The sequence below is a fragment of the Petromyzon marinus genome, unplaced genomic scaffold, assembly GCF_048934315.1.
Source record: "Petromyzon marinus isolate PM22_M1 ecotype Great Lakes invasive population unplaced genomic scaffold, UKy_Petmar_22M1.pri1.0 PM_G_Scaffold_11, whole genome shotgun sequence".
In the NCBI taxonomy this organism is placed as follows: domain Eukaryota; kingdom Metazoa; phylum Chordata; class Hyperoartia; order Petromyzontiformes; family Petromyzontidae; genus Petromyzon; species Petromyzon marinus.
Genome location: NW_027422662.1, coordinates 2,906,297 through 2,920,919, shown reverse-complemented (window position 1 = coordinate 2,920,919; position 14,623 = coordinate 2,906,297). Strand labels below are relative to the sequence as shown.

General features: G+C 55.3%; 1 protein-coding gene across 1 annotated transcript; it reads right to left on the bottom strand.

Annotated features, from left to right (window-relative positions):
• Positions 1-1,140: 1,140 nt before the first annotated feature.
• On the bottom strand, positions 1,141-13,968 carry LOC142908968 (uncharacterized). The gene is made up of 5 exons (XM_076059652.1): positions 13,286-13,968; positions 11,295-11,422; positions 6,143-6,342; positions 2,378-2,971; positions 1,141-1,237 (listed from the first exon to the last, which is right to left on the bottom strand). Exons 1-5 carry the CDS (start codon positions 13,525-13,527, stop codon positions 1,163-1,165), a joined length of 1,239 nt encoding a protein of 412 aa, XP_075915767.1. The 5' UTR covers positions 13,528-13,968; the 3' UTR covers positions 1,141-1,162.
• Between the last annotated feature and the right edge of the window lie 655 nt (positions 13,969-14,623).

Genomic DNA, 14,623 nt, shown 5'->3' with positions numbered 1-14,623 from the left:
ACACACAGACACAGTGACACACACACACAGACACACACACAGACACACACACAGACACACAGACAGACACACACACACAGACAGACACATACACACAGACAGACACACACACAGACACACAGACACACACACAGACACACAGACACACACACAGACACACACAGACACACACACAGACACACACACACAGACACACACAGACACACACACAGACACACACACAGTGACACACACAGACACACAGACACACACGCCGATCAAACCCCCTAACATCGATGCGCTAGCCGTGCGGATCGCACGCCCAGAGAGAGACGAGACATCGCCCTGGAGAGAGACGCCGCCACCACCCATCATCGCCCTCCTCCGTGTTCGCGTGAATCACCTTCGCCACCTTCGCCACCGTCATCGTCCACACCGCCGCCGCGTCTGACTAAAGAGTTTCGTGGGGGGCTACGGCAACTGGAGGGGGGGGGGAGGAGGGCGGGGGACAGCCCCCCAGGACCTGGGAAGCTCTCCCTCACGCCAAAAACAAAACCTTCACTCGCGACGTCGTCGCCATCGCCGCCAACGACCGGGACGTGACTAGAGCGGCACGCGGACGAGGGGGACCCACTACCAGGGTCCCTCTACCGGGGTCCCCCTACCAGGGTCCCTCTACCAGGGTCCCACTACCAGGGTCCCTCTACCAGGGTCCCTCTACCTGGGTCCCTCTACCAGGGTCCCTCTACCGGGGTCTCTCTACCGGGGTCCCTCTACCAGGGTCCCTCTACCGGGGTCCCTCTACCGGGGTCCCTCTACCAGGGTCCCTCTACCGGGGTCCCTCTACCAGGGTCCCCGCTAGTCTGAGGCGCTAGTCTGAGGCGCTAGTCTGAGGCGCCAGTCTGAGGCGCTAGTCTCAGGCGCTAGTATGAGGCGCCAGTCTGAGGCGCTAGTCTGAGGCGCTAGTCTGAGGTGCTAGTCTGAGGCACCAGTCTGAGGCGCTAGTCTGAGGCACTAGTCTGAGGCACTAGTCTGAGGCGCTAGTCTGAGGCGCTAGTCTGAGGCGCCAGTCTGAGGTGCTAGTCTGAGGCGCCAGTCTGAGGCGCTAGTCTGAGGCGCTAGTCTGAGGTGCTAGTCTGAGGTGCTAGTCTGAGGTACTAGTCTGAGGCGCTAGTCTGAGGTGCTAGTCTGAGGCGGTGCCCTCGTGAGGGCCGCTCCTGCGGCTGCGCTTGCTGGGAATCTCCTCCTGGCTGCAGCCCTGGAAAGGGAGGGGGTGGGGAGTTACCCACACACAGAGACCCATAGACTCACCACACATAGAGACCCATAGACTCACCACACACAGAGACCCATAGACTCACCACACACAGAGACCCATAGACTCACCACACACAGAGACCCATAGACTCACCACACACAGAGACCCATAGACTCACCACACAGAGACCCATAGACTCACCACACACAGAGACCCATAGACTCACCACACATAGAGACCCATATACTCACCACACACAGATACCCATAGACTCACCACACACAGAGACCCATAGACTCACCACACACAGAGACCCATAGACTCACCACACACAGAGACCCACAGACTCACCACACACAGAGACTCATAGACTCACCACACACAGAGACCCATAGACTCACCACACACAGAGACCCATAGACTCACCACACACAGAGACTCATAGACTCACCACACACAGAGACCCATAGACTCACCACACACAGAGACCCATAGATTCACCACACACAGAGACTCATAGACTCACCACACACAGAGACCCATAGACTCACCACACACAGAGACCCATAGACTCACCACACACAGAGACTCATAGACTCACCACACACAGAGACCCATAGACTCACCACACACAGAGTCACAGCATTACCGTCCGACACCAATGAGGTAGGGGATCGTTTCGCTGGACAGACAAACACACGCACACTTACACACAAACACACATACACACAAACACACGTACACACACACGTACACATCCACACACACACACGTACACACAAACACACACACATACACACAAACACACATACACACACAAACACATATATACACACACACACACGTACACACACAAACACGCACACATACACACAAACACACATAAACACATATACACACACACGTACACACACAAACACGCACACATACACACAAACACACACACACGTACACACACAAACACACGTACACGCACACACACACGCACACGCACGCACACGTACACACACACAAACACGCACACATACACACAAACACACACACACGCACACAAATACACATACACACAAACACACGTACACACGCACACACATACACACGTACACACACACACACCACGCATCGTGACGGTGCCCTCACCAGGTCAGCCAGCAGTGGAGTGAACTTCCCACTGCTGCTGTTGCCGCTGCTGCTGCTGTTGTTGTTGCTGCTGCTGCTGTTGTTGCTGGGTAGCTCCTCGGTGCCCGGCCCTCGTAGAACCTCGGTTCCACTCCTGGCCAGGGCTGACGCACGGACAGCGCCACCACCACCACCACCAGCGACCATTCCTCCTCCGCCGGCAACGAGCTCGGCGCCAGCGGCGCCGTCGGCACCGAGCCGGGGCGCCGGCGACGCCGCCGACGGGCACAGCCGCGCCACCACGGCGCTCACGTTGTCGGCCTTGGTGCCGAGCCGGTGCCAGCGGGACAGCGCCTCCGCCACCAGCGCCTGCGCCAGCGTCAGGTCTACACCGCTGCTGCTGCTGCTGTTGCTGCTGCTGGCACCACCGGCACAACAACCAGCACCACCAGCAGCACAACCACCGGCACAACCACCGGCAGCACCACCAGCACAACCACCGGAACCACCAGCAGCACAACCAGCGGCAGCACCACCAGCACAACCACCGGCACCACCACCAGCACAACCACCGGCACCACCAGCAGCGCAACCACCGGCACCACCGCCGCTGGCCTGCAGGATGAGACGTGTAAGTGCATGTAGACGTGTGTGTGTGTATGTATATAGTGTGTGTGCGTAGACGTGTGTGTGCGTAGACATGTGTGTGTAGACGTGTGTGTGTATATGTAGACGTGTGTGTGTGTAGACATAGTGTGTGTGTGTGCATGTAGACGTGTGTGTGTGTATGTAGACGTGTGTGTGTGTGTATGTAGACGTGTGTGTGTGTGTGTATATTGTGTGTGTGTATGTAGACGTGTGTGTATGTAGACGTGTGTGTATATGTGTGTGTGTGTATGTAGACGTGTGTGTGTGTATGTAGACGTGTATGTAGACGTGTGTGTGTGTGTAGACGTGTTTGTGTGTATGTAGACGTGTGTGTGTGTATGTAGACGTGTGTGTGTGTAGACGTGTGTGTGTGTGTATGTAGACGTGTGTGTGTGTATGTAGACGTGTGTGTATATGTGTGTGTGTGTATGTAGACGTGTGTGTGTATGCAGACGTGTGTGTGTGTATGTAGACGTGTGTGTGCATGTAGACGTGTGTGTGTGTAGACGTGTGTGTGTGTGTATATAGTGTGTGTATGTATAGTGTGTGTGTGTGCATGTAGACGTGTGTGTGTGTAGACGTGTGTGTGTGTGTATGTAGACGTGTGTGTGTGTATGTAGACGTGTGTGTGTGTGTAGACGTGTGTGTGTGTAGACGTGTGTGTGTATATAGACGTGTGTGTGTGTGTGTATGTAGACGTGTGTGTGTATGTAGACGTGTGTGTGTGTATGTAGACGTGTGTATATGTGTGTGTGTATGTAGACGTGTGTGCGTGTATGTAGACGTGTGTGTGTGTGTAGACGTGTGTGTGTGTATGTAGACGTGTGTGTGTATGTAGACGTGTGTGTGTGTGTATATATAGTGTGTGTGTGTATGTAGACGTGTGTGTGTATGTAGACGTGTGTGTGTGTATGTAGACGTGTGTGTGTGTATGTAGACGTGTGTGTGTGTGTATGTAGACGTGTGTGTGTATGTAGACGTGTGTGTGTGTATGTAGACGTGTGTGTGTGTATGTAGACGTGTGTATGTTGACGTGTGTGTGTATGTAGACGTGTGTGTGTATGTAGACGTGTGTGTGTATATGTGTGTGTGTGTCTGGACCACTGGACGGGTTCCGTAGGATTGGAAGTATGCCCTGGTGGTCCCCCTTTTTAAGAAGGGGGACCGCACAGACTGTAACAACTACAGGGGCATCTCACTCCTCAGTGTGCCGGGAAAGGTCCTGGCAAGGATTATTCAACATCGCCTTGCCAGGCACGCTGAGGAGAGGCTTGCGGAACCCCAATGCGGTTTCAGGAAAGGGCGGTCCTGCACAGATGCCATATTTTCTGTCCGTCTGCTACAGCAGAGGTGTAGGGAATTCCAACAAGACCTACATCTCTGCTTTATTGACCTGGTCAAGGCCTATGATACCATCAGTAGGCCTGGGCTCTGGGTCGTTCTTCGTGCTTTTGGAGTACCTGACCCTCTGCTCACGATCATTAAGGACCTTCATGATAGTGAGCGGGCCCGGGTAAAACTACGTGGCCGGGAGTCAGAGCCATTCCCTGCACACCTTGGGGTGCGACAGGGATGTCCTCTGGCTCCCACATTATTTAACATATATTTTGACCACGTAGTTCATGAAGCCTTCAATAGCTGTACCGGGGGAATCTCCATATGGTACAGATATAATGGGAGGCTAATCGATGCCCGGGTGCGGTCAAGGGATGGCTCCCTATTGCTCAACCACGTTATGTATGCTGATGATTTGGTAATAGCTGCTCAGTCAGAGGAGGAGTTGGAGACGCTGCTGCTGAGACTGGAGCGTGCCACTAAGAGGTGGGGCCTTACCATCAGCCCCACCAAAACTAAGCACCTGCCTGGGTATTTTGTACCATCGGACACTCCACCCCCACAACTCCCAATCGGTGATGGGGCAGTTGTGGAGAGAGTGGAGAGTTTCCCATACCTGGGCAGTGTGCTTATGACTGGCTCCAGTTTAACAGCAGAGGTCTCACTCCGAATCAGTCGAGCGGCAATATCTTTTCATCGGTTGCGTAACGCTGTGTGGAAGCTACCTGGTCTCTCGCTCCGCACTAAGCTTCAGGTCTTCTCGGCCACGGTCATTCCCTCCCTTCTCTCGCCGGTTGGAAACATTTAGGCTGGCCTGCCTACGATCCATCCTGGGTTTAACCAGGCTGGATTGTGTGAGGTGCTCACAAATCCTTGAAAGATCTGGGCAGGGTCCCATCGGTGAGCTCCTCCGGCAGGCAAGGCTGCGATGGTTGGGTCATGTAGCCCGCATGCCCAGCCACCGCATGCCGAAACAGCTTTTGTTTGGCCGGATTGAGCGGGCTAAGCGGGCGCGGCACGGGCTAGAGAAGAGATGGAGTGATGTGGTACAGGAGGACGTGGAGCTGAGTGGACTTGCCGATGACTGGTACCAGCGGTGTCAAGATCGGCCTCTGTGGAGGAGGCTCGTGAAGGATGCTACTGGGCAGTTGGAGGCAGTCGCCCTCCAACAACAACGGAGGGCGGAGGAGCGACGCTCAGAACAACGAGCGGAGCGCCGGGTGGCTAAAGCACAGCAGGTTGGCACAGTAGGGGGCACAGGTGGTGCATCAGCCAGTCATCTCAGTCAGTCGACCTGTGGCACCTGGGTCTGCCCCGTGACCTCCTGCCAGCGGGCGTTCGACACTTCACGTGGCCTCAGGGTGCACATAGCCTGGCACAAGCATCGTGGTGATGTCACAGCCACTTAGTGGCGAATGGCGGTTGTTGTTGTGTGTATGTAGACGTGTGTGTGTGTGTAGACGTGTGTGTATGTAGACGTGTGTGTGTATGTAGACGTGTGTGTGTATGTAGACGTGTGTGCGTGTATGTAGACGTGTGTGAGTGTATGTAGACGTGTGTGTGTGTATAGTGTGTGTGTAAACGTGTGTGTGTGTATGTAGACGTGTGTGTGTGTATGTAGACGTGTGTGTGTGTGTATGTAGACGTGTGTGTGTGTGTATGTAGACGTGTGTGTGTGTATGTAGACGTGTGTGTGTGTGTGTATGTAGACGTGTGTGTGTGTATGTATGTAGACGTGTGTGTGTGTGTATGTAGACGTTTGTGTGTATGTAGACGTGTGTGTGTGTGTGTATGTAGACGTGCCCGTGCTCGCTGCTGCTGCTGCTGTGCGTCCGCACGATGACAGAGCGCCACGGCCTCTGTGGGCGTGAGGACATCCCAGACTCCATCGGTGGCCAGCACCAGGTAGCGGTGGTGCCCTGGGTCCAGCCTGTAGGCGCTGACGTCTGGCTCGGGGGAGACCACAAACTGGGCGCTCGCAAAGTCGTAGCTCCAGAGGTCCCCTGTGGGATATCGCCAACACACACACACACACGTACACACGTACACACACACACGTACCACACACACACACGTACACACACACACGTACACACACACACACCCACACGTACACACACACGTACACACGTACACACGCACACACGTACACACTCACACACGTACACACTCACACACGTACACACTCACACACACGTACACACACACGTACACACACACACACGTACACACACACACGTACACACACACACACGTACACACTCACACACGTACACACTCACACACGTACACACACACACACGTACACACACGTACACACACACGTACACACACACACGTACACACACACACGTACACACACACGTACACACACACACACACGTACACACACACACGTACACACACACACGTACACACGTACACACACACGTACACACGTACGCACACACATACACACACACGTACACACACACATGTACACACACACACGTACACACACACTTACACACGTACACACACACACACACGTACACACACGTACACACACGTACACACACACACACGTACACACACGGACACGTACACACACGGACACACGTACACACACACGTACACACGCACACACGTACACACACATGTACACACACACGTACACACACGTACACACACACGTACACACACGTACACACACACGTACACACACACACGTACACACACACACGTACACACGCGTACACACACTCGTAAACACACACGTAAACACACCTACGCGTACACACACATATACATGAACACACGTTTCACAACAACCGCCATTCGCCACTAGGTGGCGATGACATAACCAGGGCGCCTGTGCCAGGCTACGTGCACTTTTAACGCCAGATGAAGTGTCGAATGCCCGCTGGCAGGAGGTCGCCAGGAGGTGCCACGGGTGTGTATAGGTGTGTGTGTAGGTGTGTGTGTAGGTGTGTGTAGGTGTGTGTGTAGGTGTGTGTGTAGGTGTGTGTGTGTAGGGGTGTGTGTGTAGGTGTGTGTGTAGGTGTGTGTGTAGGTGTGTGTAGGTGTGTGTAGGTGTGTGTATAGGTGTGTGTGTAGGTGTGTGTAGGTGTGTGTGTAGGTGTGTGTGCCGGACGGGCAACTCTGTCGTGGACAGTGCTGTGGGGGGAGGTCCAATTTTGATTGGCTCCTCCCCTCATGGCATATGTGTCCACCACAGGGGCTAAACGGGGGCTCTGGATGGATGTGAGGGGCTGGTAACCCCTCCACCTTCAATTAATTACCACTAAACCACGAATTAAGAATATATAACTAATAAGCTTGTGCCGGAGGCCCCGGGAGGCCAGGCGTCTATGACGTCTCCTGGCCAAACCCCAATTGGCGGAGCCAGGAGATTGAATATCTACCCTCGGGGCTCCTCCAGAAACAACGAAAAACCACTATGGGTGGCCACGTGGAATGTTCGAACACTCACTGCGGAGGAGAGGCTGCCACTCCTCTGTCGGGAGCTGGACCGGTACCGCCTGGATCTATGTGGCATTCAGGAGGTCTGGTGGACCGGCTCTGGCTCCTGCCACTATGAGGGGTGGACAGTCCTCTACTCGGGGCAGCAGACTGCCAAACAACAGGGTGTGGCTCTTCTTTTGAACAAAAGAATAAAGGGGCGTGGGAACATGGCGGTGAGGTGTGGGAAGCTGTAAGTCCCAGGCTACTTTGGGCTCGCCTTCCCATCAACTGGAGGCGAGGAATGGTGGTCGTGGTTACTTATGCCCCCACCGAAGATGAACATCCGTGGAGGGATGCAGGCAAAGCCGATGAGTCAGATGCCTTCTATGACCTCCTGTCACAGGTGCTGGCTAAAGTGGCCCCTCGGGATAGAGTCATCATGTTGGGTGACTTAAATGCCCGAGTTGGTCATGATACTGGCACCTGGTCTGGAGTGATTGGAGGGCATGGGCCAGATCAGCTCAATAACAATGGTAGAAGGCTGCTAGATTTTTGTGCAACCCATGGGCTAGTAATTACCAACACGCTGTTCCGGCATCGGCGCATCCACACAACATCATGGATGCATGCCGGGTCCAAGCAAGAACATCTGCTGGACTACATAGTGACGGACCAGCGGATGCTAGCCCATGTCCTTGACACCAGGACCTACCGTGGAGCTGATCTGCCTTCTGACCATCCGACTAGTCATCTGTAAGATGTGCCTGCTATTCTTCAACTCCGGTGGTGGGTGTACACCCAGGACCCCATTCCAACCTAAAGTGGCCTGGTCTCAGTTATCTGATGAAAGTTGCAAGCGAGAATTTCATCATCGCTTGCGGCTGGGATTGGCATCGTCCCCGACTCCTCCTGATGTCGAGGGTAAATGGGCGAGGTTTAGGACTGTGACTCATGCAGCTGCAATGGCTGCTTTGGGTACGCGGTCCAGACCTCCCCAGAGACCCTGGCTGACAGAGGAGGTGTTCAGGATGGTTGAGAAAAAACGACAGGCCCACTGTCATCGGTTACAGAATCCCACGTCAGAGAATGAGGAGGCTTACCACAGCCTTCGCTCGGAGGTTCGGAGAGCCATGAGGTGCTGCAAGGATGGGTGGTGGTCGTGGGTTGCTGAGGAGATGGAGTCTGCCTCAGTGGCCCGTGATCACAAATCTCTATTTAACTCCATCAAAAAAGTAATCTGCAGCGCAACACCTATTACCATCATTAGGGGAAAAAACGGTGACCCAATCTTCGACCCCCAGGAACAGGTTTGCAGATTTGCTGAGCATTTCTGTGAGGTCCTGGGGGAGGGAAAATCCCTCAGCCGGGAAAATATCGTGGCACAAAGTGAGGATGACCCTGCTGAGGCTGCGGTGCCTCAAATATTGGAAGAAGTCACCCCCTGTGAGTGGCTGGCTGAGGTGCCATCTGTTGAGGAAGTACTGAAGGCGATCCGGAGTCTGAGACCAGGAAAGGCAGCGGGCAGAGATGATCTCCCAAGCGAAATGCTGAGGGAGGGCGGCGTTTGTGCACAGACTGCCCTATATGACATCATAACAACAGTCTGGACCACTGGACGGGTTCCGCAGGACTGTAACAACTACAGGGGCATCTCACTCCTCAGTGTGCCGGGAAAGGTCCTGGCAAGGATTATTCAACATCGCCTTGCCAGGCACGCTGAGGAGAGGCTTGCGGAGCCCCAATGCGGTTTCAGGAAAGGGCGGTCCTGCAAAGATGCCATATTTTCTGTCCGTCTGCTACAGCAGAGTTGTAGGGAATTCCAAAAAGACCTACATATCTGCTTTCTTGACCTGGTCAAGGCCTATGATACCATCAGTAGACCTGGGCTCTGGGTTGTTCTTCGTGCTTTTGGAGTACCTGACCCTCTGCTCACGATCATTAAGGACCTTCATGATGGTGAGCGGGCCCGGGTAAAACTACGTGGCCGGGAGTCAGAGCCATTCCCTGTACACCTTGGGGTGCGACAGGGATGTCCTCTGGCTCCCACATTATTTAACATCTATTTTGACCATGTAGTTCGTGAAGCCTTCAATAGCTGTACCGGGGGACTCTCCATATGGTACATATATAATGGTAGGCTGATCGATGCCCGGGTGCGGTCAAGGGATGGCTCCCTATTGCTCAACCACGTCATGTATGCTGATGATTTGGTAATAGCTGCTCATTCAGAGGAGGAGTTGGAGACGCTGCTGCTGAGACTGGAGCGTGCCACTAAGAGGTGGGGCTTTACCATCAGCCCCACCAAAACTAAGCACCTGCCTGGGTATTTTGTACCATCGGACACTCCACCCCCACAACTCCCAATCGGTGATGGGGCAGTTGTGGAGAGAGTGGAGAGTTTCCCATACCTGGGCAGTGTGCTTATGACCGGCTCCAGTTTAACAGCAGAGGTCTCACTCCGAATCAGTCGAGCGGCAATATCCTTTGATCGGTTGCGTAACGCTGTGTGGAAGCTACCTAGTCTGTCGCTCCGCACTAAGCGTCAAGTCTTCTCGGCCACGGTCATTCCCTCCCATCTCTACGCTTGCGAAACGTGGACCCCCCTAATGGAACATCTTCGCCGGTGTGAAACATTTAGGCTGGCCTGCCTACGATCCATCCTGGGTTTAACCAGGCTGGATTGTGTGAGGAGCTCACAAATCCTTGAAAGATCTGGGCAAGGCACCATCGGTGAGCTCTTCCGGCAGGCAAGGCTGTGATGGCTGGGTCATGTAGCCCGCATGCCTAGCCACCGCATGCCGAAACAGCTTTTGTTCGGCCGGATTGAGGGGGCTAAACGAGCGCGGCACGGGCTAGAGAAGAGATAGAGTGATGTGGTACAGGAGGACGTGGAGCTGAGTGGACTTGCCGATTACTGGTACCAGCGGTGTCAAGATCGGCCTCTGTGGAGGAGGCTCGTGAAGGATGCTACTGGGCAGTTGGAGGTAGTCGCCCTCCAACAACAACGGAGGGCGGAGGAGCGACGCTCAGAACAACGAGCGGAGCGCCGGGTGGCTAAAGCACAGCAGGTTGGCACAGTAGGGGGCACAGGTGGTGCATCAGCCAGTCATCTCAGTCAGTCGACCCGTGGCACCTGGGTCTGCCCCGTGACCTCCTGCCAGCGGGCGTTCGACACTTCACATGGCCTCAGGGTGCACATAGCCTGGCACAAGCGTCGTGGTGACGTCACCGCCACTTAGTGGCGAATGGCGGTTGTTGTTGTTGTTGTTGTGTAAGTGTGTGTGTAGCTGTGTGTGTGTGTAGGTGTGTGTGTGTGTAGGTGTGTGTGTGTAGGTGTGTGCGTAGGTGTGTGTGTGTGTGGGTGTGTGTAGGTGTGTGTGTGTGTAGGTGTGTGTGTGTGTAGGTGTGTGTGTGTGTAGGTGTGTGTAGGTGTGTGTAGGTGTGTGTGTAGGTGTGTATAGGTGTGTATAGGTGTGTGTGTAGGTGTGTGTGTAGGTGTGTGTGTGTGTACCGAGGGAGCGTGACACGGCCAGGAAGGGGATGTCCTCCGTGGCTGAGCTTTGCTGCCCAGGGCCGCAGTGAGCCACAAGGGGCCTCCTCCAGGCCACACGGCAAGGCCCCCCTGGCTTCCTCATCACCCTGGTGGGCAGACACACAAAGACAAAGATCCCCCGTGTAGCCTTAACAGACTGTACGGGCAAGTGCTGTTAGCGAGCACACACAAAGACAAAGATCCCCCGTGTAGCCTGTAACAGACTGTAGGGGCAAGTGCTGTTAGCGAGCAGCACCTACGAATGCCAGAAAGGTACACGAGGGGGTGGGTGCCCAGCACCACGCCCGGCCGCCTTTGTATCCCTAGAGGCGATGTTTACACACCGCACCAGGTATTCATTTGAGGCTTAGTCGACCTAGGGGAGGCCCTGGACCGGTTCAGATAATCGTGATTGGTGTTGGCTGTGAGCGGGAATCGAACCCGGGTCATCAGGTTCGTAGCACAGCGCGCAAACCACTACACTACTCCTCCCCATACACCCATACACACATACACACACACACATATATACACACACACAACAACAACCGCCATTCGCCACTAAGTGGCGGTGACGTCACCACGACGCTTGTGCCAGGCTATGTGCACCCTGAGGCCACGTGAAGTCTCGAACGCCCGCGGGCAGGAGGTCACGGGGCAGACCCAGGTGCCACGGGTCGACTGATTGAGACGACTGGCTGATGCACCACCTGTGCCCCCTACTGTGGCAACCTGCTGTGCTTTAGCCACCCGGCGTTCCGCTCATTGTTGTGAGCGTCGCTCCTCCGCCCTCCGTTGTTGTTGGAGGGCGACTGCCTCCAACTGCCCAGAAGCGTCCTTCACAAGCCTCCTCCACAGAGGCCGATCTTGACACCGCTGGCACCAGTCATCGGCAAGTCCACTCAGCTCCACGTCCTCCTGTACCACATCACTCCATCTCTTCTCTAGCCCGTGCCGCGCTCGTTTAGCCCCCTCAATCCGGCCGAACAAAAGCTGTTTCGGCATGCGGTGGCTGGGCATGCGGGCTACATGACCCAGCCATCGCAGCCTTGCCTGCCGGAGGAGCTCACCGATGGTGCCTTGCCCAGATCTTTCAAGGATTTGTGAGCTCCTCACACAATCCAGCCTGGTTAAACCCAGGATGGATCGTAGGCAGGCCAGCCTAAATGTTTCACACCGGCGAAGATGTTCCATTAGGGGGGTCCACGTTTCGCAAGCGTAGAGAAGGGAGGGAATGACCGTGGCCGAGAAGACCTGACGCTTACTGTGGAGCGACAGACCAGGTAGCTTCCACACAGCGTTACACAACCGATGAAAAGATATTGTCGCTGGACTGATTCGGAGTGAGACCTCTGCTGTTAAACTGGAGCCGGTCATAAGCACACTGCCCAGGTATGGGAAACTCTCCACTCTCTCCACAACTGCCCCATCACCGATTGCGAGTTGTGGGGGTGGAGTGTCCGATGGTACAAAATACCCAGGCAGGTGCTTAGTTTTGGTGGGGCTGATGGTAAGGCCCCACCTCTTAGTGGCACGCTCCAGTCTCAGCAGCAGCGTCTCCAATTCCTCCTCTGAATGAGCAGCTATTACCAAATCATCAGCATACATCACGTGGTTGAGCAATAGGGAGCCATCCTTTGACCGCACCCGGGCATCGATCAGCCTCCCATTATATCTGTACCATATGAAGATTCCCCCGGTACAGCTACTGAAGGCTTCACGAACTACGCGGTCAAAATAGATGTTAAATAATGTGGGAGCCAGAGGACATCCCTGTCGCACCCCAAGGTGTACAGGGAATGGCTCTGACTCCCGGCCACGTAGTTTTACCCGGGCCCGCTCACCATCATGAAGGTCCTTAATGATCGTGAGCAGAGGGTCAGGTACTCCAAAAGCACGAAGAACGACCCAGAGCCCAGGCCTACTGATGGTATCATAGGCACACACACACATACACACGAATGTCTTACCGCCCGCCCAGCCTCTCGATGCGTTCCCTCTCCACTGGATCCTCCGGCTTGTGGTCGCGCGTCAACGCCACGGCAAGTAGCGGCACCACCTCGTCCACCACCTCGTCCACCACCTCCTCCTCCACCTCGTTCACCTCCTCATCCACCACCTCGTCCACCTCCTCCACCACCTCGTCCACCTCCACCACCTTGTCCACCTCCTTGTCCACCACCACCTCCTTGTCCACCTCCTCCTCTTCCATCTCGTCCACCACCTCGTCCACCTCCTCCTCCACCTCGTCCACCACCTCCTCCTTGTCCACCTCCTGCCGGGGCGGTGGTGGTGGTGGTTGTGACAGTGGTGGCCGTGGTGGTGGCGGTGGTTGTGACAGTGGTGGTGGTGGTTGTGACAGTGGTGGTGGTGGTGGTTGTGACAGTGGTGGTGGTGGTTGTGACAGTGGTGGCCGTGGCGGTGGTTGTAGTGGTGGTGGTTGTGACAGTGGTGGCCGTGGTGGTGGCGGTGGTTGTGACAGTGGTGGTGGTGGTTGTGACAGTGGTGGTGGTGGTGGTTGTGACAGTGGTGGTGGTGGTTGTGACAGTGGTGGCGGTGGTGATGGTGGTTGTGACAGTGGTGGTGGTTGTGACAGTGGTGGTGGTGGTTGTGACAGAGGTGGTGGCCGTGGTGGTGGTTGTGACAGTGGTGGTGGCCGTGGTGGTGGTGGTTGTGACAGTGGTGGCCGTGGTGGTGGTGGTTGTGACAGTGGTGGTGGCCGTGGTGGTGGTGGTGGTGGTTGTGACAGTGGTGGTGGTTGTGACAGTGGTGGTTGTGACAGTGGTGGTGGTTGTGACAGTGGTGGTGGTTGTGACAGTGGTGGTTGTGACAGTGGTGGTTGTGACAGTGGTGGTTGTGACAGTGGTGGTTGTGACAGTGGTGGTTGTGACAGTGGTGGTTGTGACAGTGGTGGTGGTGGTTGTGACAGTGGTGGTGGTTGTGACAGGGGTGGTGGTGGTTGTGACAGTGGTGGTGGTGGTTTTGACAGTGGTGGTGGCCGTGGTGGTGGTGGTGGTGGTTGTGACAGTGGTGGTGGTGGTTGTGACAGTGGTGGCCGTGGTGGTGGTGGTGGTTGTGACAGTGGTGGTGGTTGTGACAGTGGTGGGTGGTTGTGACAGTGGTGGTGGTGGTTGTGGTGGTTGTGACAGTGGTGGTTGTGGTTGTAGTTGTGGTGGTTGTGACAGTGGCGGTGGTTGCGGTGTTGCCACGGCTTGGCCGATGGCCGCTATGAAGTCCGCCACAACTTGGCCATGTGTAGGTGGGGTTCCGTCCCAGGCTAGGTGGGCCTTCACAGAAGGGGGGCCCAT

Bases quoted from the DNA above. Each gene is read 5' to 3' on its own strand.
- LOC142908968 (XM_076059652.1), bottom strand. From the start codon at position 13,527: ATGGAAGAGGAGGAGGTGGACAAGGAGGTGGTGGTGGACAAGGAGGTG. The intron at 11,423-13,285 runs GTAAGACATTCG...TCTGCCCACCAG, and splicing joins ATCGAGAGGCTGGGCGGGCG to GGTGATGAGGAAGCCAGGGG. The intron at 6,343-11,294 runs GTACACACACAC...GATATCCCACAG, and splicing joins GGCCGTGTCACGCTCCCTCG to GGGACCTCTGGAGCTACGAC.